The sequence below is a fragment of the Dasypus novemcinctus genome, chromosome 24 (assembly GCF_030445035.2).
Source record: "Dasypus novemcinctus isolate mDasNov1 chromosome 24, mDasNov1.1.hap2, whole genome shotgun sequence".
Taxonomy (NCBI): Eukaryota; Metazoa; Chordata; class Mammalia; order Cingulata; family Dasypodidae; genus Dasypus; species Dasypus novemcinctus.
In genome coordinates this window covers 22,385,655-22,408,362 of record NC_080696.1, presented here as the reverse complement: position 1 = coordinate 22,408,362, position 22,708 = coordinate 22,385,655, and the positions used below count along the sequence as shown (strand labels likewise).

The 22,708-nt window shown below is 45.2% G+C and overlaps 1 protein-coding gene across 1 annotated transcript in view; it reads right to left on the bottom strand.

Moving 5' to 3' along the window:
• Nucleotides 1-1,426: 1,426 nt before the first annotated feature.
• Nucleotides 1,427-22,708, bottom strand: part of LOC101435735 (probable cystatin-16) — a 54,570-nt gene continuing 33,288 nt past the window's right edge. The window contains exons 2-4 of the mRNA XM_004477033.2: nt 11,164-11,382; nt 2,503-2,613; nt 1,427-1,507 (exon numbers count right to left, since the gene is read on the bottom strand). Of these exons, the coding sequence (XP_004477090.2) occupies nt 1,427-1,507; nt 2,503-2,613; nt 11,164-11,382 (411 nt within the window). The remainder of the gene's footprint in view (nt 1,508-2,502; nt 2,614-11,163; nt 11,383-22,708) is intronic.

Genomic DNA, 22,708 nt, shown 5'->3' with positions numbered 1-22,708 from the left:
GTTCATTTCTTGGGTAAATGTTCTGTATAAACCACAAAATCAAATTTGTCACATGTCCTTAAATTCTTCCATATGCTCCCTGGTTTTGATTGAATAGCAGTTCCTGAGAGAAGTGCTTCAAATTCCTCTCCATGGATGAATGTGCCTGATTTTCTTCTAACCTTGTCAGGTGTTGCTTTATACTGTATGGCTATGATAAGAGGTGGTTCCACAGATATAATCATTGTATCTTCTCAAATGAAAGTAAAATGTGGCCTTAAGTCTCCCCTAAGGCCATTTTACTTATTCCATATTTGTCTGAGTCTTAAAACCAATAGAAAAGCCACAGTCAGAACTGAGCAATTCCCATTACACACTAGTGCCCACATTTGAGGCCTGCTGGAATCATCAATGAGGGCCTTATAATATCCCACTGCTGGAGGACACAACACAGAGACCATAACTAGAGACCCTGCATGCACTGAAGGTGCATCTGAGTTTTAATCTGGAGCCTGAAGTAGAGAAGGAGCAGGACACCAGGCTTTCCTGGCATGAAATGGGACCTGAAGGTGAAAGTGATTCCACCTTTTAGCACTACTGACAAATGTTCAGGGAGTATTCATCTGTCCTTGCCCAGCATGTGGTCTGTGAACATGCCTCAGCCCTTCTGAGCCTCCTCTCCAATGGGGATAACAGACCAGCCTTGCTAACCTCACAGACCTATCCTTGCTTATTAATCCATGACCCCATCAAATTGTGGTGGGGATGAGGGCAGTTACAACCAACACATGGATTGGTCCAAAGAACCAGTGTTAGCTTCAGCAGTGGTCTTTGTGTTATGCCTTTGACCTTTTGTGCTGTGAAGCATAGGGGTTTCCTCTCACCAAGGGAGAGTGAACTTGAAGGTCCTGGGAACTCAGGAGCTAGCAGAGAAGCAGGACCCAGTTGCTCCATTCAGCAGCATTCCTACCCCCATGCCTAAGTGGCCCCACAGGAGAAGGGCTGCCCCTCCGTAAGCCTGGGTCCTACAGAGGGAGATGGGGGATGCCGGTGGCTGCTCCCTCGCAGCATTTTTTTTTCATCCCTATTGAGTTGAAAGGGAGAGCAGTATAGAGAGAGTGGAAAATGGGTGGATAGATGGATGGATGGATGGATGGATGGATGGATGGATGGATGGATGGATGGATGGACAAATGAGCTTGCAAACAAACCTTAGGGTGCTGGATATGAGCCAATAAGGACTGCCTGACCTGAAGTGAGAGCATTGATTTACTGAAGACTCAGCACAAGCCAAGGAAAAGAATCAGCATAATGGTAAGAATCCCAGCTGCTTTTCACTGAGTGCAGCAGCATGTGGTGCTCTTTATTCCCCAGGCACCTGCACACAATAGGACTACAGAGCTGACAGTGGCTCCTACTGAGAAAGGCCATGTGTCCCCCCCTCCAACTATTTCCCCACAGAGGTGCTGTTCAGGAGGGTGAAGTCAATGAACCAAAGCCAGACATCCACCAGGAAAGTGCAGCACAGCTGAGAAGGAGAAAGGAAGAGAGAGAATTACAAAGGGCAGCATGTCATGAGCAGTACCTGTAAGTTGCACAGGACCTCGAGAGACACCAAAAATTATAAAACGACGGAAACCAAACAGGATCTTTCTCCTGGAGAAGAGCTTGGATGACTCAAGGCAGCACCAGAGGAAGGCGCAAAGGCTGCTGGATCCTGATCTGCCCACCTGACCCCTGGTTCCGAGGATGCCTACCTGGGGTTCCCCCCCCCCAAGGGATTCCTGTCCTCTCACAGCCTTCCCAGGGCACAGGATCCAGATAGACCTGCACCCCATTTCTCCTGGGGGAGCTGACTGCCCAAACGATGCTCCAGCAGGGTCCTCACCCACTGTTCAGTCTGAGGACAGGCACCAGCACCAGGCTGGAGGTTGGAGGGACATGTCAGCTCTACTGGGTGAGAAGCACCCTCAATGACGTCTGCTCCCCACCTCCAGGATCCCCTGTGCCAGATTCAGCTCACAGGAGCAAGACATCAGAACTCTGCGTGGACAGGAAGCATCCCAGCATCCAAAGAAAATATAGAGAGGGAGGTGATCAGATAAAGTAGGCAGCTCCCAGCACAGAATATTGTGCACCCAAGAAGAGCAAGGACCATAGGGAGAATCTGATGTGCCTGGACCCCATAGGGCACAGAAAGGGATGAGGCTGGGACCCTGGATTGAGGGCTCCGCCCCAAGGGAGGATCAGATGGATGCCTGTAATTCACCTCTTTACTCCTTGTCTCACTGTGAACACAGGACTCCCTAACACCACCAGGAGCTAGGCTTTGTCTGCTTAATATGTCCATATTGTCCTTCCAATGGGGGAGCCCAGAGACCCACTGGGAGAAGGGTCAGGAAACCCTCATTTTACCAGGAGGATCTCCTGACGACTCTCCTAAGCCTTCTCCCAAAGGCCCTCCTTGAATTTACTTTTCATTCCCAGCACATTTATACTGCTTTGGGGTTTTTATTCTCCAACCTTTTTTTCTCCTTGGCCTTCCTGCAAACAGCAGTGGTCAATGTCTTCTTCATGCTTTCTGCAAATTGTGTAGCCCATGTCCAAGTCCATTAAAAACATCATTGTCCACATCTGTCAAAAAGAAATTACGCAGGGAAGTGGATTTGGCTCAAAGAATAGAGTATCTGTCTACCACATGGGCGGTCCAAGGTTCAAACCCAGGGCCTTCTGACCAGTGTGATGAGCTGGCCCACACGCAGTGCTAATGTGCATAAGGAGTACTGTGCCATGCAGGGCTGTTCCCCACATAGGGGAGCCCCATGCACAAGGAGTGCGCCCCATAAGGAGAGCCACCCAGTGTGAAAAAAGTGCAGCCTGCCCAGGAGAGGCACCACACACACAGGGAGAGCTGACACAGCAAGATGATGCAACAAAGAGTCACAGAGTCTGGGTGCCACTGACAAGAATACAAGTGGACACAGAAGAACACACAGCAAATGGGCACAGAGAACAGACAACTGGTGCAGGGGGAGGCAAGGAAGGGGAGAGAAATAAATTTTTAAAAAACAAATTACACAAATGACTGCTAAACATTTGCTCTCCTAAATGATAAAAGCACAGAGAACTGACTAGAACAAAATGGTAGGCAAAAGATTAGAATAAGTTTATACATATCAATGAAGAGGTATGTATCATGTGTGATTTCTCTATAGGTACATAATTTATGAGAAAGTTCATAAGCACACCTAACACATGCTCTAGAATGATCTCTGCAGTCCTCTTCCTAATGAACAACACCGGGTAATGACACCAACAGTGTACTGAATATGCATGGTGTGGCACTTTCACACAATTGAGTGCTGCACAACAATAAAACTGCACACAGCACTGCATCACCAAACAATCTGATTAATTTCTCATATGTATTATTGACCAGCACAAACCACACACAAAGAATAATACTAATGAATTCCATTTACAAAAGCGTGGGAATCACATATGTTTAATCAATGGGATTAGAAATCTGGGTCATGGAGTGAGCAAGATGGTAGAGCAAGGCACACTTAGCTAATGCCCCTTAAACACACACACACACAGAAGAACCCTGGAAAAAACACACAGAATCTGTCTGAACCAACTTGGTCAGACCTCTGGAAAACAATCAAGGTTAAACAACAGTCAAGCAGACACTGATTCAGGGGGGAAAAAAAACTCAAAAAGGTAGGAAATCAGAGGGTTGCTTTCATTTGCCCTAGCCTCACCCCAGAATTGAAGGGAGAAATGGGCAGTTCTAAAATAATAGTTGGAGACTTCAACTCATCTCTTTCAGTAAGGGATAGAACATCTAGACAGCATATCAATAAGAAAAAATAAGGTTTATAACGTTGAACAATATTATAACCCAAGGAGGCCATAACAGACATATATAAAACACTCTACCCAATAATAGCAAAATACTCATTTCTCTCAAGCAAACATGGGATATTCTCCAGTTAGACCACATGTTAAGTCAAAATTAGTTATTGCTTTTTTTCTAATATTTATTTATTATTTTTTTAATTACATTAAAAAATATATATGAGGTCCCATTCAACCCCACCGCCCCCGCCCCCCACTTCCCCCACAGCAACACTCTCTCCCATCATCGTGATACATCCATTGCACCTGGTAAGTTCATCTCTGAGCATCACTGCACCCCATAGTCAATGGTCCACATCATAGCCCAGACTCTCTCACGTTCCATCCAGTGGGCCCTGGGGGGATCTACAGTGTCCCGTAATTGTCCGTGAAGCACTATCCAGGACAACTCCACGTCCCGAAAACGCCTCCACATCTCATCTCTTCCTCCCGTTCCCCACACCCAGCAGCCCCCATGGCTACCGTTCCCACACCCATTCCACATTTTCTCTGTGGACATTGGATTGGTTGTGTCCATTGCACACCTATGTCAAGTGAGGGCTTAGATTCCACATGGGTACTGGATGCACTCTTCCCGCTTCTAGTTGTAGACACTCTAGGCTCCATGTTGTGGTGGTTGACCTTCTTCAACTCCATGTTAGCTGAGTGGAGTAAGTCCAATAAGTCAAAGTGTAGGAGCTGAAGTCTGTTGAGGCTCTGGGCCTGGGTGTCATATTATCAGTCCAGAGATTCAAATCCCCTACATATATCTTAAACCCAGCACCAACTACAATTCCAATAAAGTAGCATGCAAGTCTTGTGAAAAGAGATCCCCTCTGAGTCCATTTCCATCACGCAGAAACACCAGCTCCAAAGAAGGGCCATCTGTCATGGCAGTGAACCCCTTCTGCCATGACCATAGAACCCGTGGGTCTCTTTATCCCTCAAAAGAACCAATACCTGGGGTTGTATCTACCTTATCTGTCTCTTAGACTCTGTTCAGTTGTACATAGGGCTATTCCTTCTGACAACCTCCAGACTCATTGCTTAATGAGTACAGAGTTTCTGTTTGGGGTGATGAAAAGTTTTGGTAATGAACAAAGGTGATAGTAGCACAACATTGTGAATCTAATTAATATCACTGAATTGTACGATTGAAAGTGTCTGAAGTGGGAAATAATTGTGTTTACATTTACCACAATAAAAAAAATTCAAGTAAAAACACTAAAAATAATTATTGGGGAGTCCACATAAAACAACCATCGCTAACCAGAGCTGATCAACCTATCATGGACACTTTCACCATTTCCTTAAGAAATTGGAAAAAGTGACATTAACAACCATTGTAGAAATATGAACTTCACATCATATCTACCGATAAAAGCAAGCTATTTGTTTTTCCTTCAAAATGCATTCATTTTGGGAAGCAGACTTGGCCCAATGGATAGGGCATCTGCCTACCACATAGGAGGTCCACAGTTCAAACCCCAGGCCTCCTTGACCAATGTGGAGCTGGCCCATGTGCAGTGCTGATGCACACAAGGAGTGCTGCGCCACGCAGTGGTGTCCCTGCATAGGGGAGCCCCACACTCAAGGAATGCACCCCATAAGGAGAGCCGCCCAGCGTGAAAGAAAGTTCAGCCTGCCCAGGAATGGCGCCGCACACATGGAGAGCTGACACAAAAAGATGATGCAACAAAAAGAAACACAGATTCCCGGTGCTGCTGATAAGGATAGAAGCGGTCACGGAAGAACACACAGCGAATGGACACAGAGAGCAGACAACTGGGGGGGGGGGGGGGAAGAGGGGGAAGGAGAAGAGGGGAGGGGAAGGGGAGAAAAATAAATAATAAAAAATAAATAAATCTTTTTAAAAAATGCATTCATTTTTTCAAATATGCTGAAAAATATTTAAGTTTTTCTCCTAAAATTCTTTACTGGTCACTTTCTAAAAATAATTAAGTGAAATGCTCAAAGTTTGTTTTATTTTAAGTGGTGTTTTTTCAGATAAACTCTGAGGAGAAACATTCAGTTAGTCAAAAATACATACTTCTGTAATCGTGGAATGCCTCTGTGCTTTCTTTGGTACATCCCTGAAGGAGATGGCCATAAATATAATACTCTCATCTGTGAATATTTTTAATGTAATCAAAATAAATGTGGAGAAAAAGCATCCAAGTGTATTATGCTCCTTTTTACAATGATGAAATAGAGTACAGTTCTGTGGAGTGCTGTCTACAATTGTCACAACCTGGGAGAAACGAGTATATTTTCTTACATTAGGAGTCAGCACCGAAGCAGAGGCAGCCCCTCAGGCCCTCTCCCCAGGACCAAGCACCTGGGTCAGCAGTGGGAAGAGCAGAGGCTTGAGCTTCCCTTATCCCCTTGATTCCCATGAGGTCCCTGAGCTGCCACTGCGCCTTAAGATGTCCCAGTGTCCACGGGACGCTGGCCTGGCACGCGGACCAGGCGGCCTGAGGGTCCCGAGCACTCTGACGCCCCGCGAGCCGTTCGGGTGCCCTGAGACCAACGGTCACTGGAGCCCTGAGCGTTTCGTCCCTTGCCGCCTCCACAGACTCGGACCTTCTGGAAGCGGAATCCCTGCTCAAAGGAACGGCCTCCGCCACACCGTGGTCATGGGCAGCTACCTGGGCAGCTACCTGGGCACACCAGAGCCCGCGCCACCGCCCCCCGCCCCGGAGCGCAAGACCCCGCCGCCCAAGCCCGCCAGCCCCCGGGCAGCCCCGGCTGAGCGTCCTGTTCGCCACATCCACCGTCAGCGCTTGGGGCGCACCCGACCCCTGCCCCAGATCCCGCCGGAATGGGAGCACATCAATCTCCGGAGGGTGCTGGTCCCCGAGGCCTGGAGGCGCTTTCCCAACAAGCTGCCCCCGCAGACCATCTCGGGGCCGGATCTGACCTGCGCATGGGACACTTACATGAAGAGGAGGCTTTGGAATGCCCGGAACCCCAGGCGGGTCTGGAGCCCGGTCACCATCAAAATCGCTCCTCCTGAGAGCAGAGGGAGCCGCTTTGCAATGTGCCCGCCGCCTGAGAAGCCCCCAGACCCCTGTGACAGGGAGACTGTGCTGAGGGCGCTCAGCCAGTGCAACAAAGGCAAGAGGAAGTTTGACGAGCCCCTCTGGTTTGAGAGGCCGGATGACAAGAGGAGGAGGCACAGCCCCGAGGCCAGGCCGTCTGCCTTCAAGCCTGTGCTGAGACGCGGAGTGGCCCCTCCCTTTGTGCCCAGGCCGGGGCCTCTGAAGAGAAGACACCGCTCCAGGAGAGAGACTGTCTGCCAGGAGAAGGCTGTCCCCAGGCCTGCCGTCCAGCCTTCCCTGGCTGCCTCCCAGCCTGCTGCAGGCACAGCGCCAGCCAGGGTCCCAAGCCCTCCTCTGGAGAGGTGGGTGAAGATGCAGCACTCCCGGGACCCCCTGCCTTCTTCCAGTGCTCGAGAGCAGCGCCAGTGGAGCCCATTTGCCCCTGGACACACCCAGTCTCCTGGAGTCCATGGCTTCTAAGAGCCAGGGCCCTGCACCCACCCCCAGAGACTTTAACCCACAGCAGCTTTCCTCCTTGTGACCCCTGTCCTTCCCCAAACTGTGGCACCGATACCTCCAGGGCACCTCTCTACCCTCTGGCCAATAGGCTTGCCAAGGCCCCAGACCCCTGTCCATACCCTGCCCCTCCCACCAAGCAAAGTATTTTGTTAGAAATGATGGAGCCTCAAATTCCCACCCTCCTGCTTCTGCATGTACTGCAGGCACTTCCGCCCCCCAGATGGAACCCACACTGAAGTCCTGTAAATCAGGAGGTGGTAGCCCTTGGTGTGCCCAGCTCAAGTCACACCTGCAGCATCTCCCAGGCCTGCCCTTCCCACAACTCTCAGTCCTGACCCCCACCTTTAAGCAGATCTCTGCCAGCCCCCAAGACATCAACCCCCCGCCCCCACCCCAAGGCAGTGCCTGTGCTCCCCGTCACCCCCTCCCCAATCTGGACCTCAGCGCTGCTTACAGAGCCTCTGCCACTCCACTTCTCTCCATCAGACTTTCCTCAGATTTTTGGCTGAGCCACCAAGGAGATGCTGGTCATCCAGGGCACTCCTTGCTCCTCTTTTGGAAGAACTTGACAGCTCAAAGCCTCTGTGGTAGATGAAGACTGAGGCCAGGCAGAATCTTAGGACATGTACTCTGTCCACCCTGGAGAGAGGGCGTACAGAGCAGAGCCCTCACCTCCCTCAGCAGCCCCCTCCTCCCAGCCTTTACCCTGGGAGCAGACTGGCCAGGAAAGTGTGCTCCTTCCCCACCACCCCAGTTTGACCAGTTATTATAAATAAAGATTAGTTCACATTGGTTAAAAAAAAAAAAATGCCTGAAGTTACATCAGTTCTTCCAGTACAAGAAGAAGGGGACCTAGGCCTCCATGAAGTTCTTTGTTACCTTCTCTGGGATTCCTTTTTTTTTTTTTTTAAAGATTTATTTATTTCTCTCCCCTTCTCCCCACTCCTCCCCCTCCCCCCCGCCCCAGTTGTCTGTTCTCTGTGTCTATTTGCTGCGTCTTCTTTGTCCGCTTCTGTTGTTGTCAGCAGCACGGGAATCTGTGTCTCTTTTTGCGTCATCTTGCTGTGTGAGCTCTCGGTGTGTGCGGCGACATTCCTGGGCAGGCCGCACTTTCTTTCGCGCTGGGCGGCTCTCCTTACGGGGCACACTCCTTGCGCATGGGGCTCCCCTAGTTGGGCAACACTCCTGCGTGGCACGGCACTCCTTGCGCATCAGCACTGCATGTGGGCCAGCTCCACATGGGTCAAGGAGGCCTAGGGTTTGAACTGGTTACACTGGGCCAAGTCCACTTCCTCTCTGGGATTCTTATGAGCCCCTATTTCAGAAATCTATGTCTTCTTTAAGTCTTTGTCTTCTCATTAGTTTCAAAAGTACTTTTGGACTTAGCAGTTTGTCTCAACACAGTTTGCTAAGTGTAAACCCAGTTTAGGCTGGGGATTAAAAGGATGAGGAGGGCACATAGGAATCCCAGTGAAAGATGGGAGTTCCACAGAGTGGGTTGCCGGAAAGAGGCAGGAATGGGTGCACGGTTCAGATAGCACATCCCTCCCCAATATCCTTCCTTCACCGTCCCTATTCAAACCTGAGCAAATGCTGCAACGCTGACTAATTCATTTTCTCTTCATCGATTTCATGTCTTCCACAGCTCAGTCTCTTACCCCAAAAACTGAAAAGGTCTGAGATCTCAGTGGTTTGCATTTCAGACCATGTGTTTCTCCCCCAATCTGGTTTTCAGGTTTCAGTGTGCCTAAGAATCACTCATGGTCCATCTCCAACAATGTTGACTCCACAAGGTCAGGCAGAGAGCCAGGGCAAGGACACCAAACTTTCAGAAACCCTTGCTGGTTGAGAAAATATCTAACTGGCAAGAAGCAGGTCAATGCAAATAATAATAATAAATCAAGGGAATAAAGAAGCACCAGCTTCAATGAATTTAAAAATACCTGCTTTCTTCTTGCTGATGTCTGCTGGGAAAGCTACTTGGGGTCATGTATGTAATAGGCACAATTCTGCTTATATCCTTCCCAATGGGTGTTAAAAGCAGGTGCAAAAAATGTGCCTCTGGGGTTTCTGTTGGGAAAAGATGATGCCGGTGCCTTGGAGAGGTTTGAGACTCCCTACAAAGTGCAGTGAAGACACCAAGAGAGCTTGAAAATGCACATACACACCAGGCCGGTCCAAAGCAAGAAAAGTACCTCGTGAGGTTATTATGCACAGAGAAAGAAGGAAAGAGGAGTCAAGAGTCATGAAGAGGCAGATGCCAAGACCCATGAGGCAAACAGTCTGCCTGGGACAGCAGGGGAAAGGCAGGGAGGGCGCCTCCTGGTTGCTCGTTTAGAGAGGAAAGAATTTAACAGCCTTCTCCTCGGTCTTCATCTAAGGCACCATGGTAAAGGGACAGTATTGGTGGATTTTGTGACCCTAAGTGCTAGTTCATGAGCACATCTGGGTGACCCTGGGATTTGAGGCCAGAACACCATCTTCATTGGGAGAAATGGGCAAGGATAAAGGCTCACTGTATTTTTAAGGGGGATTGATCACTTCACCCAAATGGGAAATGAAGCTTGCCAGCTACAACCCATCATCAGGGAGCCAGCTCTGGGTGTGCATTCCAGTGGGAATTCAGTTTGCCTGTCACTCTGTGAAAAACTGCAGAAAGATAAGAGAACCATTTATCTCTACTGCCAAGGGAAGAAAATACAGGGGGTTTGCTCTCAGTAAGGTGCCACTTGATAGCTTTCAAAAGCACTTCTGCACATCCATCAACAGATATTCCATCAACTTCGTCCATGAACAGATAAATGAATGAAAGTTTCTCTATCCATAGTTTTGGCAAGGCATGGTGGTGATGGTAGTAGCATTTTGTGAATGCAATTAACACATTTGAAAGTGGTTGTATCATAAAAAAAAAAAATCACAAAAAAAGGGGGAAAAAAGAGTGGTTAACATGGGAAATATTTATTTTATGTCTTTTACCATTATAAAAAGTTTTAAAATAGAAAAGAAAGAAAAGAAATCCGGGCCATGCTAGCCTTGCAGAGGGCCATGCCTTCAGTGAAAAGTGTTCTGTCTCTGATTGTAGGTATGTAAGAGTCCATTTTGCAAACACTCATTGAGTGCCCATTATGAGTCAGATGCTGTTCTGGGAGTATATTAAGCTTCTATAAGAAATTATTAAACTATTAAAAGATATTATTTTTCCTTTCTTGAATACAAATCCAGGATCACTCTGGAAGAACACAAACAGAGAGAGATAAAAATCCAGCCCACTCCTCTCACTGGGCTGCCCTGGAAGCTGTCTAGAAAGCTGACTAATCTGGGGCTCAGGCACTCATGCAACTGGCAGGTGGTACCCACAGACAGCGTCCGCTCACCTCCACGCACACACTCCTGTTCCTTCTAGTACACTGGCCCCCACACTAAGCTGGGACTGAGCCTCCAGGGACTGGGGCAGCAGCAGTGGAGGTGTCCATGGCCAAAGGGGTCCTGCTGGCCCCCCAGGACATAGGCCAGAGCTGCAACCCAAGGAAGAGGCAGAGAGTCAAGAAACTGGGCAGAGATGAGTGCTCTGTGCAGGGAGGGCAGGTCCACAGAACCTCTTCTTCAGGAGAGTGTTGTACATGTGGGACCTTCCTCATCAAAGTCCCTGCTGACATGGCAACAGGCTCAGGGCCACTCAGGCTGGGCATGATCTCTACAGAGGGACAAAATTACTGCCACTCACCTTTTGCTGGCCTCGCCCAAACTCCAGCAACCTGTATGCATGCTCTTCCGTATTTTCATGTTTGAACCGAGCCACGGCAAATTCCACAGATGCCACAAAATAATCCAGGCTCTTACTAATGTCTACAAATTCTTTCTGGATGGTCCAGACATGAGACCCAAGAACAAGGACTCCCACAAGCAGAGGCACCTTCCAGAACACGGCTCTCCTCTGCATCAGCTGTGAAGGACTAGGGACACTCAGGTGGAGGGTATGGTAACAGCAACTGCCAGAGACACTTTTCACAGCTCTGGACCCCACTCAGCCCTGCCCGTGGAGGCCCTGAGCCTATCACCTCCTCCCTAGACCAGCACTTTGGTCCAACTCCTCCCCACTCCCCCACCTGGTCCCTCCCTATCACTAAGCACAAGGCAGTGCCAGAGGCCACATAAGCCTGGGACCCACAGCCTTTCATGCAGCAGTCCTGTTTCCTGCACATTTCCAGAGCTGTTCCTGGTGGGCAGGAGGTGAGTCGCCTTGCATGTCTTCCCAGGGATGCATCAAAGGACCACCGTTCACAGGAATTTCCAGGCACACCAGTGACCCCCATTCTTGGGAGTTGAGGCAGAAGCCAAGTTAGCCTGTCATTCTGAATGGATTCCACATTGGAGCCCATATCAGAAGAGAATATTGGGGGGTATGACATGGAGGGGGGTGTCTTTCCACCTACCCTGACCCTAACCCGCCCTTGTCCTCCCAGTCTGATATGCCATATATTCTTTGCCCTTCCCTGGAAACATTTCCTTGCTTCCATTGTGAAGTCTTTTTGGATCTGTAAGTTATTTAGAGGTGTAAAGATTAATTTCCAACCATAGTAAATCTTCTAATCATTACTCTTCTTATTAATTTCCAAGTCAAGTCTAGTATAGTCAGAAAACATCCTTTCTATGATATTCCTTCTTTGAAATTTGTTGAGATTTGTTTCAATTCCCAGAATATGACCAATACTTTATGCAGTCCTGAAAAGAATGTATATTCTGCACTTTTTTAGGCACAGAGTTATATATCTATATATTTCATTAAGGTCATTTTATTCAAATCTATATATTCACTCTTTTTATTTTGTTCTATTTTATTTTTTATTTTGTTCTCAGTCTTCTTTATCTGTCAATTACTGATAATGCATTAAAATCTCCCACTATGATTTTGGATTTGGCCACTTTTTTGACAATTTTTGTTTCATATATTTTATGTATTTTTATATATTTTGATGCATATAGAATCATTACACCTTTGTTGTGGGTGACCATTTTATCATTATGAAATGTTCCTTTTCATCTCATGTAGTAATGCTTCTTGCTCTGAAGTCTGCTTTGTTTGATGAGTACATCAGCATTGTTTTAATTAATATTCTCATGATCTATCTTTTTCTCTCAACTTCTCACATCTTTTTACTCTCAAAGTACTTGTGTCTTCATAATTAAGATGTGGCTTCATAAGCAACAAATAGTTATTCCATTTAAATCAATTTAACAGACTTCTTTTGGAGTATATTTTCCATTTACAGTCACTCTTATTATTGTTTACTGATGACTAATATTACAGTTACTGATAGTTTGGGTTCAAATCTACCCTCTTGCTTTTTATTTTCTGTTCATCTCATTTGTCTCTGTTCCTTTTTTTCTCCTTTCTTGCATTATTTTGGCTTAATCAAGGTCTTTTCATTATTAATTTCTTCCCCTCATTTATTTATCCATTCTTTTATTCTGTTAAAATAGTAACTGTAGAGATTTTAATTAGCATCAGTGCCTTATTTGAGTCTACTCTTAATTAGTACCTTTACCATTCTAATATGGTGGAATGACCTTATAATACTATTATTCCTTATACCCCTTTCTATCATCTATGTTATTTTTGTCATCTGTTCAAATTCTACATATTTTGAAGCCCATAAAACTATACCATATTGTTGTCTTGTACACTCACTATTCATTTAGATTTACCCACATATTTACTCTTCTTCTGTGTTTCATTCCTTCAGTATTACTTTGATTCCATCTGGGATCATTTCTTTCCCCCTAAATAACTCTTTTTTTTTTCATTCCCCCTGAGATAGCTGCCTTATCTGTGTGATCGTTGTCTGTTTTTCTTCTTTAGGAGGCACCAGGAACCAAACCTGGGACCTCCCACATGAAAGGCAAGTGCCCAACCACTTAAGCCATTTCTGCTCCCTGCTGGTTGCAGCATCTGCTAGTTGCAGCAGCTGCTTGTCTTCTTTAGGAGGAACCAGGAACCAAACCCAGGACCTGCCATGTGGGAGGTGGGTGCCCAATTGCTTAAGCCACATCCACTTCCCCTAAATAACTCTTTAATATTTATTTTGGATTGTATTCCATTGATGCTTCTCATAGCTTTTATCAAATCTGTCTCCCCACTAAACAGTTCTACTTCCATGGAAGCCTATCCTAGGCATTCAGCTTGGACTTCCTACTCTATTTTCTCTGTGTCCTCCAAACATTGTCAATACAGAGATGTATGACTATAAATTTATCTCTAAACTCTGTTTTAGCTGTGGCCCCAAAGTTTTTATCTATATGTTCACTATCTTTCAATTCAAAGTGTTTTTTATTTCCTTTGTGATTTGTTCTTTAATCCATGAATTATTTAGAAATACATTGTTTAATTAACAGGCAGCTAGGGGTTTTCAGTCTCTACTTAGTTGTCTAGTATAGATAGAGAACATATTCTGAACAATTTAAGTCTTTTGATATTTTTTAGGTTTCTCTCTGTTTTATCTGGAAATGTTTTTATTTTGCCTGCATTTTGGAAGACTATTTTTGTTGGTTATAGATTTCTAAGTTATTGGCTATTTTCTTCCCATCCTTTAAAGATTCTAAGGTGGGTTTCATCAGATCTGACCCTTGGTGGTCTCCAGTGATATTCCAGGATATCTACTACAGTTCTTCTGTTTTATCTGAAAATGTTTTTATTTTGCCTTCATTTTGGAAGACTATTTTTGTTGGTTATAGATTTCTAAGCTGTTGGATATTTTCTCCCCATTCTTTAAAGATTCTAAGGTGAGTTTCATGAGATCTGACCCTTGGTGGTCTCCAGTGATATTCCAGGATATCTACTACCGTTCTTGGCAGGTCCTGAACTCCAGCTTTTGTCCCCATAGTCAAGACTAAGAAAATGCCTGTCACCACCTCTCTTTCTGCCGTTCATGCCCCTGGTGCCCCACACCCCCTCTCTCCTCTCCTTCCTCTGAGTCTTGCTCCAAGCCAGGCAGGACTAGATGAGACAGGGTGAGTTTCCATCACTGCAATTTCCTCTCAGGAGCAATGAATAGTGTCTGCTACCAAGTCCTCACCATCAAAACCAGAAGAGGAATTTAAGCATCAAGGAGTAGGCAGGGGACGTGGTAAGTTCAACTGCTGTCAACAGAGATTATCCACAGTTCTGGTGGAGGCTTTTTTTAACTAATAGGCAGCCACCAGTGCAGAGTGCCCCTGGTGGGGATCTAACAGAAGGCCAGACTCTCCCTTGACCACTCTCCACTTCCTCCCAGGCCTGGGCAAGGCCCCTCTGGAGAAGACCTGGACCTCATTAGCCTGGGTAGCCTGAGCCTGAAGCAGACATGATGTGGTCATTGCTTCCTGGGAAATTCTCCTTTACCTTCAGGAGGTTTGTGTGAAAAGAAAAAGGCTGGGTTCCATTTGAAACAGCATTGAATTTTACAACATGACACTGCACTTAAGGGTTCCCCATTCTGTCCCTGGTTTCTGAGGCAGGATCCTGCACTGCCCTTTGATGGTCAATGGGGCCATTTTACCCTCCTCTCTGTGGCATTCAGACCCCAAGGACAGCATCAGGTTACCAGACCTATAGGAAAGTCATGGACAAAGCAGAGAGCTGGCTGGTGGGACCAAAGAGTCCTGCTAGTGCCTGGATACAAAATCAGGGGGTTGGGAGAATTTAGAATCACAAAAGGAAGAAGACTGTGACTTCAAAGGCAACTTGCTGGCCGTAATGCCCTCTGGCATTGCCCTCTGGAGGAAGACTAAGAATTCCCAATCGGGCAGTAGGATAGAGCAGAAGGGAAGAGCACTCCCTTCCCCAAACTCAACCCCAACTTCTGACCTGCTCAGTGTCCTCTGATCAACAAGCTGACCTGAGAATTGCTGCCTCTTTCTAAAGCATTTATGTTGTCAAAAAGGCATCAGGGCTCATGTTAGCACCTCTCAAAGCTGTGTCTGCCCATTGGACTTGTGCAGATTTCACCTTTTTAATAACACCCAATGCCTTTCCAGGGGTTGACTCCAAATATCGTATCACATTTGAGATCATTTATTCCTAGGGAACAGCCATTAAACCCAGAAGAACACAGCTGAGTTGCCATCTGATAGTAGTAATGTATGTTAGGATATTCTATCCTCTTGAGAGCTCTGAAAAGTTTCTAGATAGAAGAGCAAAAACTGATGCAAAGAAAATGTCTCTTCTCCAATCATCCATCCATAAATCAAAAATAGGATCAAGCATCACTGTACTCATTTCATCCTTTGAAAAATTGTGGGTATCTTCTTCCCAATGTCAGGCATACATTTTTGTGGATATTTAAGGGAACCTTTCAGGAAGGGAATGTGGATGCTGGAAAAAAAAACAAAAATGCTATTAAAGCTAGGGTTTAAATGCCTCGGGAATCTCAGCTGCCTGTCCCATGTCTCTGACCTTGTTGTTGGATAATAAGACAGTGAAGAAACATTTTGCTACAGGGACAGTCTTAATCCTTAGCTCTCAAAGGGTCTGATTGTTACTATTTTAGAAATTAGGAAGGACAAAGACAGCTTGCAGCACACCCACTAAAGAACAGATGTTCCCTTTCTCAAATGGACTAGGGATTGGGAAATGGAGCCCTCAGAAGCCCATGGCTGAGGCACAACTCAGGAACAAGCAGGAATTAGAGATGTGCTTTAACAGATGCTGGTGGGCACAACAAAGGAAAGGGAGACTCAGCACTGGGAGAGAACTTACCGAGATGCCATCTTAATAGATTAATATAAATATAGGGAAGTCTAAAATATAATGGCCTTTAATCTCCAAAGAGCATCAAGTTTGCAAAGTGTCCAAGGAAGACTGAGAAATTATTACAGACTGAAATAGAGCAAATGCAACAGCTAATTCTGAAATAGATTATTTTTTTTTACAAAGGTCAATTGGCGACACTTTTTAAAAGGGATCTGAGGAACAGATGGGAGTGATGTTTCTGTGCTAATTCCCTGAATCCAATGGTTGTGTTGTGGTTAGGGACATGTCCTAGTTTGCCATGGATGCCATAATAAAATACTACAAACTAGCTGACTTAACAAAAATTTGTTTGGCTCACAGTTTGGAGGCTAGAATCCAACATCAGGGTATTGGCAGGTCATGCTTTCTCCAAAGTCTGTAGCATTCTTGTATTGATTTGCTCAAACTCTGCCTCCATCATCTATTTCCTTCTTTCTCTTTCTGTGGCTTGTGTTTCCACATCCAAATTTCTTTTGCTTATAAGGACTCCAGTCATTTAAGATTAAGGCCTGCCCTGCTTCAGTTTGGCCTCATCTTATTTGGATTTTCAATGATCCCATTTTCAAATGAGTTCACACCTAAGGACTTTGAGTTATGTACTGCAATCAAACATGCTCTTAATCTAAGCCCACTCCTGTAGGTGTTGCCCCATTGTAAATAGGACCTTTAGATGAGGTTGCTCCAATAAAGGTATAACCCAACTAAATCAGGATGGGTCTTAATTCTATTACTGGAATCCTTATAGAGAAGCCCACAGAAACAGAGAACATGCAGAGCAGCCAGAAGCTAGAAGTCAATGGAACTCAGCAGAGAAAGGAGAAGATGCTGCCATGTGCATTGCCATGTGACAACCAACCCAACCAGATGACAACCAGGCCCAGAACCCCACAGTCTTCAGTGAGAAAGCATTGTCTTGCTGATGTCTGGGTTTTGGGATCCCCTAGCCTCAGAACCATGAGCCAAAAAATTCCCACTGTTTAGACCAACAGTGGTATTTCCTTTGCTAGCCAGGAAATTAAAACAGGGGGTTAGGACTTGAACATGTCTTTATGGTGAACATAATTCAATCCACCACAGGAGATGTCTTTGCTTATATAAATAAACACTAACATATTGGAAGTGATAAAGCATCATGTAGGCAATTTCTCAAAGGTTTCAGGGGATAAAGTTTTTTGACTCATAATTACAACATTTCTGTAAATTTGAGATTCTTTTAGATAAAACTTAGTTTTTAAAAAACATCCACAGTCTGGGACTGTCAGTCCAGGAAGTTTGCTGCTCTCTACAACAACCAGTCCAGAAAGCCAAACCATAATCCCTGTAACAATCAACCCAAGGTAGCAAATATTTGATCAATACTTAACAGCTTCCCTAATTTTTACCCCTGCTTCCACCTTAGGACCAATTGGAGAAAGCCAAATATTCTCCTTTACCCAATCATATAGGGTGTCCTGCTTCTAGTTAGCCCACCACCAGCTTCCCCATGTCAATAGCTGCCAGTCACAGCATACCTGAAGTCTTCCACTTTTTCCACTCTTCTGCCTGCCTTTGAGTCTCTGCCAAATGCAAGTGATGGTAGTTGACTCCCTTGCAGTATCAAGTTCTGAAAAAATAGCTGTTGGTGCTTCTCATTTAAGTGGTCTTCATTTGTTTCCACATAAGTGAGGGCCCATCATCTGATAATACCTGCAGGTGTTATTAGTGTCAAGGAAGCACAGGGAGTGGAGAGTGAGGGATGAAGGGAAGGAAGCCATCTCAGGATGTACTTAGGAACAGATTGCTGCTATGGGCAACTGGGGCTCAGTCCCACACCCACTCTGGAGACAGTGTGTAGCATGTGCCTCAAAGATTCTCATCTAAGGGGCAAAGAAGCAGGGATATTGAATCCCTAGTCCCTAACTGTCATCTACAGAGAGCTGTTCCCAGGCACATAAGTAGCGTGGCGCTTTTAGTCTCTTCTGCCTGTGGGTAAACATGCAGAGAAAGCCCTGCGGTATATTGGCCAAGAAAGCAAAAAGACAACTTACAGAATGGGAGTTGCAAATCATATATCTGATAAGGATTTAATATCCAGAATATATAAAGAACTCCTACAATTCAGCAACATAAAGATCAGAGCCCAATTAAACAATGGGCAAAGGACTTGAATAGATACTTCTCCAGAGAAGATAAACACATGATCAATAAGCACATGAATTTTTAATGTAATGTTTTGTGTGATCTATTAACTTTAAAAAAAGATAATGAAAAATTAAATTAATTTTTTTTAAAAAAATAAGCACAAGAAAAGAGGCTCAACATCAGTAGTCATCAGGAAAATGCAAATCAAAATGAGATACCACCTCACACCCACTAGGAATGGCTATTATTTAAAAACATGGAAAATAACAAGTGTTGGTGAAGAGGTGGAAAAATTGGAAGAAGGAGGAGAGGTATGCTGTTCTGGAAGTCTCAGCACACATTTCCTAATCCTTTACCATTGGCTGGGATGAGGAATACATACCCACCCTTGCATGTACGTGTACAAGGTTGATTTGCACTGATTGGTCTGGTTCAGGCAGACACCATCCTTTGTGGTGTGAGTAGGCTCAGTCTCTCCTAAACACATGTCTGGAGACAAAGAAAGAGGGTGGGTCACCAAAGGAAAGTCATAATTCTACTTTTTTCCAAAAGATGTTCAGTGCCAAAAGAAGGGAAGGGGGAGAGAGAGAGCATGGGAGAATAAAAAAGGAAAGGAAGGAGGGGAAGGGAGGGAAGGGGGGTAGAAGGGAGGAAATATGTCCTCTGCAGTCTCTTCAGAGTGGTCAGTATCCAGAGGAAAGAAGAAAAGCCTGAAACCCCAGGACAGAGCCCCACCTTGGATGTATGAGTGTTTGGTGGGGAAAAAGTGCTGTTCAAAAAACAGGAAGATGTAAAGAACTGTGTATCCTAAAGTATGCACCATAATGTAAGCACAGATATTACCTTGTTAGAAATCTAATATCTCAGACTCTGTACATCACCTTAAGTAAATATGATATGAATAGGGTGTAAGAGTATCGATGTAGAAGGAAAAAGGTTATATGGTGGATGTATGGGAATGCTGTATATTATATATATGCATTGCTGTGGTCTAGGACGCCTATGAAGAAATGCTGAATAATTAGGGGGGGGGGGGAAAAAAAGGATAAGATGTGGAATTTTTTCAAGTCAACATTCCTTAAGTTCTTTATCTAACTTTATCCAAGTTCTTTATCTATCCGTTAAACCCATCGCTATATGCCATTCCCTAGTAAGGGACCACGACATTATATTGGGCCTCAAATTTCGGGGAGTTCTGGATCACAGAGTGTTTCAACAATGGCAATGGAGAGATACTGGTATGGGATACCAATGACAAGTGATATATGGCTGACAGGGAGCTGTACAGAACATATGTCCAGGGTGCATGGCAATGATTGGATATACTCATAGCGGCAACAATTAAAAACCACAGCAGGGGGGGTACTGGGTTTCTGGCCAGTGGTGCTCTGTCGTGGTCCCCAGGGGAACAGCGACAGTCTCCCAGGTACAGCGGAGGGGACCGGGAGGAAGTGAGGGTTCAACAGTGAGCCCCTGATGCTAATGACTATGTTTGTGAGCTGATAAACCTAAAATAAGAACAAGGCATAGAGCAACATTGTGCCTGGGAATTTCCTCCTGTCAGCCTTCATGTTACTCAAATGTGGCCAGTCTCGAAGCCAAACTCAGCATGTAAATGCAATGCCTTCCCTCCAGCGTGGGACATGACACCCGGGGATGAGCCTCCCTGGCAACGAGGGACCACTATCAAATACCAACTGATGATGCAACTGGAAAAGGACCTTATATGGAAGATTCAATGCGGATCAGCAGAATATCAATGTCTACATAAAATAACATGACTTTAAAATGCTGTTTGACCTAAAGTAAGGGGGAAATGGAAAGGAGAAATGAGTTTATATGGCTACGAGTTTCTAAAAAAGAGTCTGGAGGCTGGCAGAAGGATTGCCCTCATGCACAACTGAGCAGAGTCAGAGAGACAGATAAAGCAGATACAACCCCCAGATATTGGTTCCTATGAAGGCTAAAGAGACCCATGAGAGTTATGGTCATGGCCGATGGGGTTGACTACCAGGGCAGATGGCCCCTCTTTGGAAACGGTGTTTATGTGTGATGAATCTGGACTCAGATGGGATCTCCCTTCATAAGGCTTTCATGCTAATGTGATAGAGGTGCAGTTAACGTTGGGGTTTAAGATAGATTTAGGGGATTTGAATCTCTGGACCGACAATGTGATAACCAGGTCCTGAGCCTCAACAGACTCCAGCACCTACAATCTGATTTATTGGACTTACCACACTCAGCTAAGATGGAGTTGAAGAAGGACAATCACCACACCATGGAGCCTAGAGTGATTACAACCGAAAATGGGAGGATTGCATCCAGCATCCATGTGGAATCTGAGCCTCCTCTTGACATAGAGGTGCAATGGACACTACCAATCCAATGTCCACAAAGAAGAGGTGGCATTGGATTGGGAAAAGTGGACATGGTGGACGATGGGTGTGGGGAAAGGCAGGAAGAGATGAGAGGTGGAGGCGTCTTTGGGTCATGGAGCTGCCCTGGATGGTGCCTCAGAGGTAATCACTGGACATTGTAAATCCTCACAGGGCCCACTGGATGGAATGGAGGCGAGTATGGACCATGATGTGGACCATTGTCTATGAGGTGCAGAGGTGCCCAAAGATGTACTTACCAAATCCGATGGATATGTCATGATGATGGGAACGAGTGTTGTTGGGGGGGGAGAGGGAGGGGGGGGTGGGGATGAATGGGACCTCACATATATATTTTTAATGTAATATTATTACAAAGTCAATAAAAAAAAAAAAGAAAAGAAAAAAAAAAAAAAAAAAAACAGGAAGAGGGAGTTCTGCTTTCAGGTAAAATGAATTAGACACATGCCATCCTGGCTTTTCCAAAGAATGTAATTATTAAACCTGGATAGAATGCAGAAAGCGGCTCCTTGAGGACTCTGAAACATGTATGAAACAGAAAAATTGGATAAGAAGACCAGAATTCAAAATATCACTGAACCAGTTAGGGTTTTACCATTTCTTTCCCTCTGATATCCCCACCCAGGACTAAAGACAGCCAGAAACCTGGAAGTGGGTACAAAGATGCAGACTGAGAGAGCTCTAGGAGATTCCCTCTGGCATGACTCAAGATGCAGAAAAAGAGACCCATAAAGCTCATAGAGAGCAGGAACAGCCTCCTTTTTGCTCCATTCTCAATCCCTTCTTGCCCCAGCTCCCAGCCAATCCTATAGTGGAAGCCATGGCAGCACCAGCAGAGCCCATGAGGGCTTTCAGGCACTGCAAATTTGGAGGTAGGGGAGTGTGCCTCTCAATCAGAGAAGTAGTAGCTCTGAAAAGTGGGGATTTTTCCTTTCTGCCACCCTGTTGTTTGGCCCCAGAATTGGGTATAGATACGGGACTGTGACGCAGATCAGAACAACTAAACCTCCAGCATTCTGGCTGTTAGGACTAGGAAGAGGAAGTTCAGAGAACTCAAAAACCCTGTAATATCACAGAGAGTGAAAAGTTAGGAAAGTGATTGTGGTGATTTGAAGCTGAATGGACCCAGAAAAAAACATGTTAATAAATCTAATCCATTCCTGTGGGTGTGAATCCATTATAAGTGGGACATTTTGATGAAATTATTTCAGTTAAGGTGCTTGTGGCCCACCCCAATCAGGGGGGATCTTAATCTTATTACTGGAGTCTTTTAAAAGGGAATGAAATTCAGACAAAGAGAGAAAGTCACAGGATGCAACAGGCTGGACATCAAGGGAAACCAGAAGAGAAGGGAGAGGCATGCCACCACATGCCTTGCCATGTGACAGAGGAGTCACTAATTGCCAGCAGTTAGCTCAGAATACTACAGTCTTCAGGTAGAAAGCATCATCTTGATGATGCCTTGGTTTGGACTTTCTTTTAGCCTCAAAAGCATAGCTAATAAATTCCCATTGTTTAAGCCAACCCATTTCATGGCATTTGTTTGAGCAGCCTAGAAAACTAAAATGGTGATGCCTGAGCATACCATGTGTGGATAGAACCCTAAACAGCATACCAAGGATTTTAGAAGTGAACCTAGCCTACTGGCTACTGGATGGTATACACCCAACACATATCCAAATAGGACTTAAAAGGCTTTGAAATGAAACTGGCATGGAAACTCTAACCTACAGAAGGCTGGTCCAAACTCACAGCCTGAACTCAATGGAGTAAACTGCCTGCTGAAACAAAAATATCAACACTCTCCGTAAGATTTCAACAAGATGCAGAGTCTCATAACATAATTTTCATTATGTCCAGGATACAATCCAAAATTACTCAGCATATGAAAAAAAATTTTTTTTCAACACTCATGGGAAAAAAAATCAATAGATACCAGATATTGGACTTATCTGGCAGACTTTAAAACAGCTATTATCAAAATG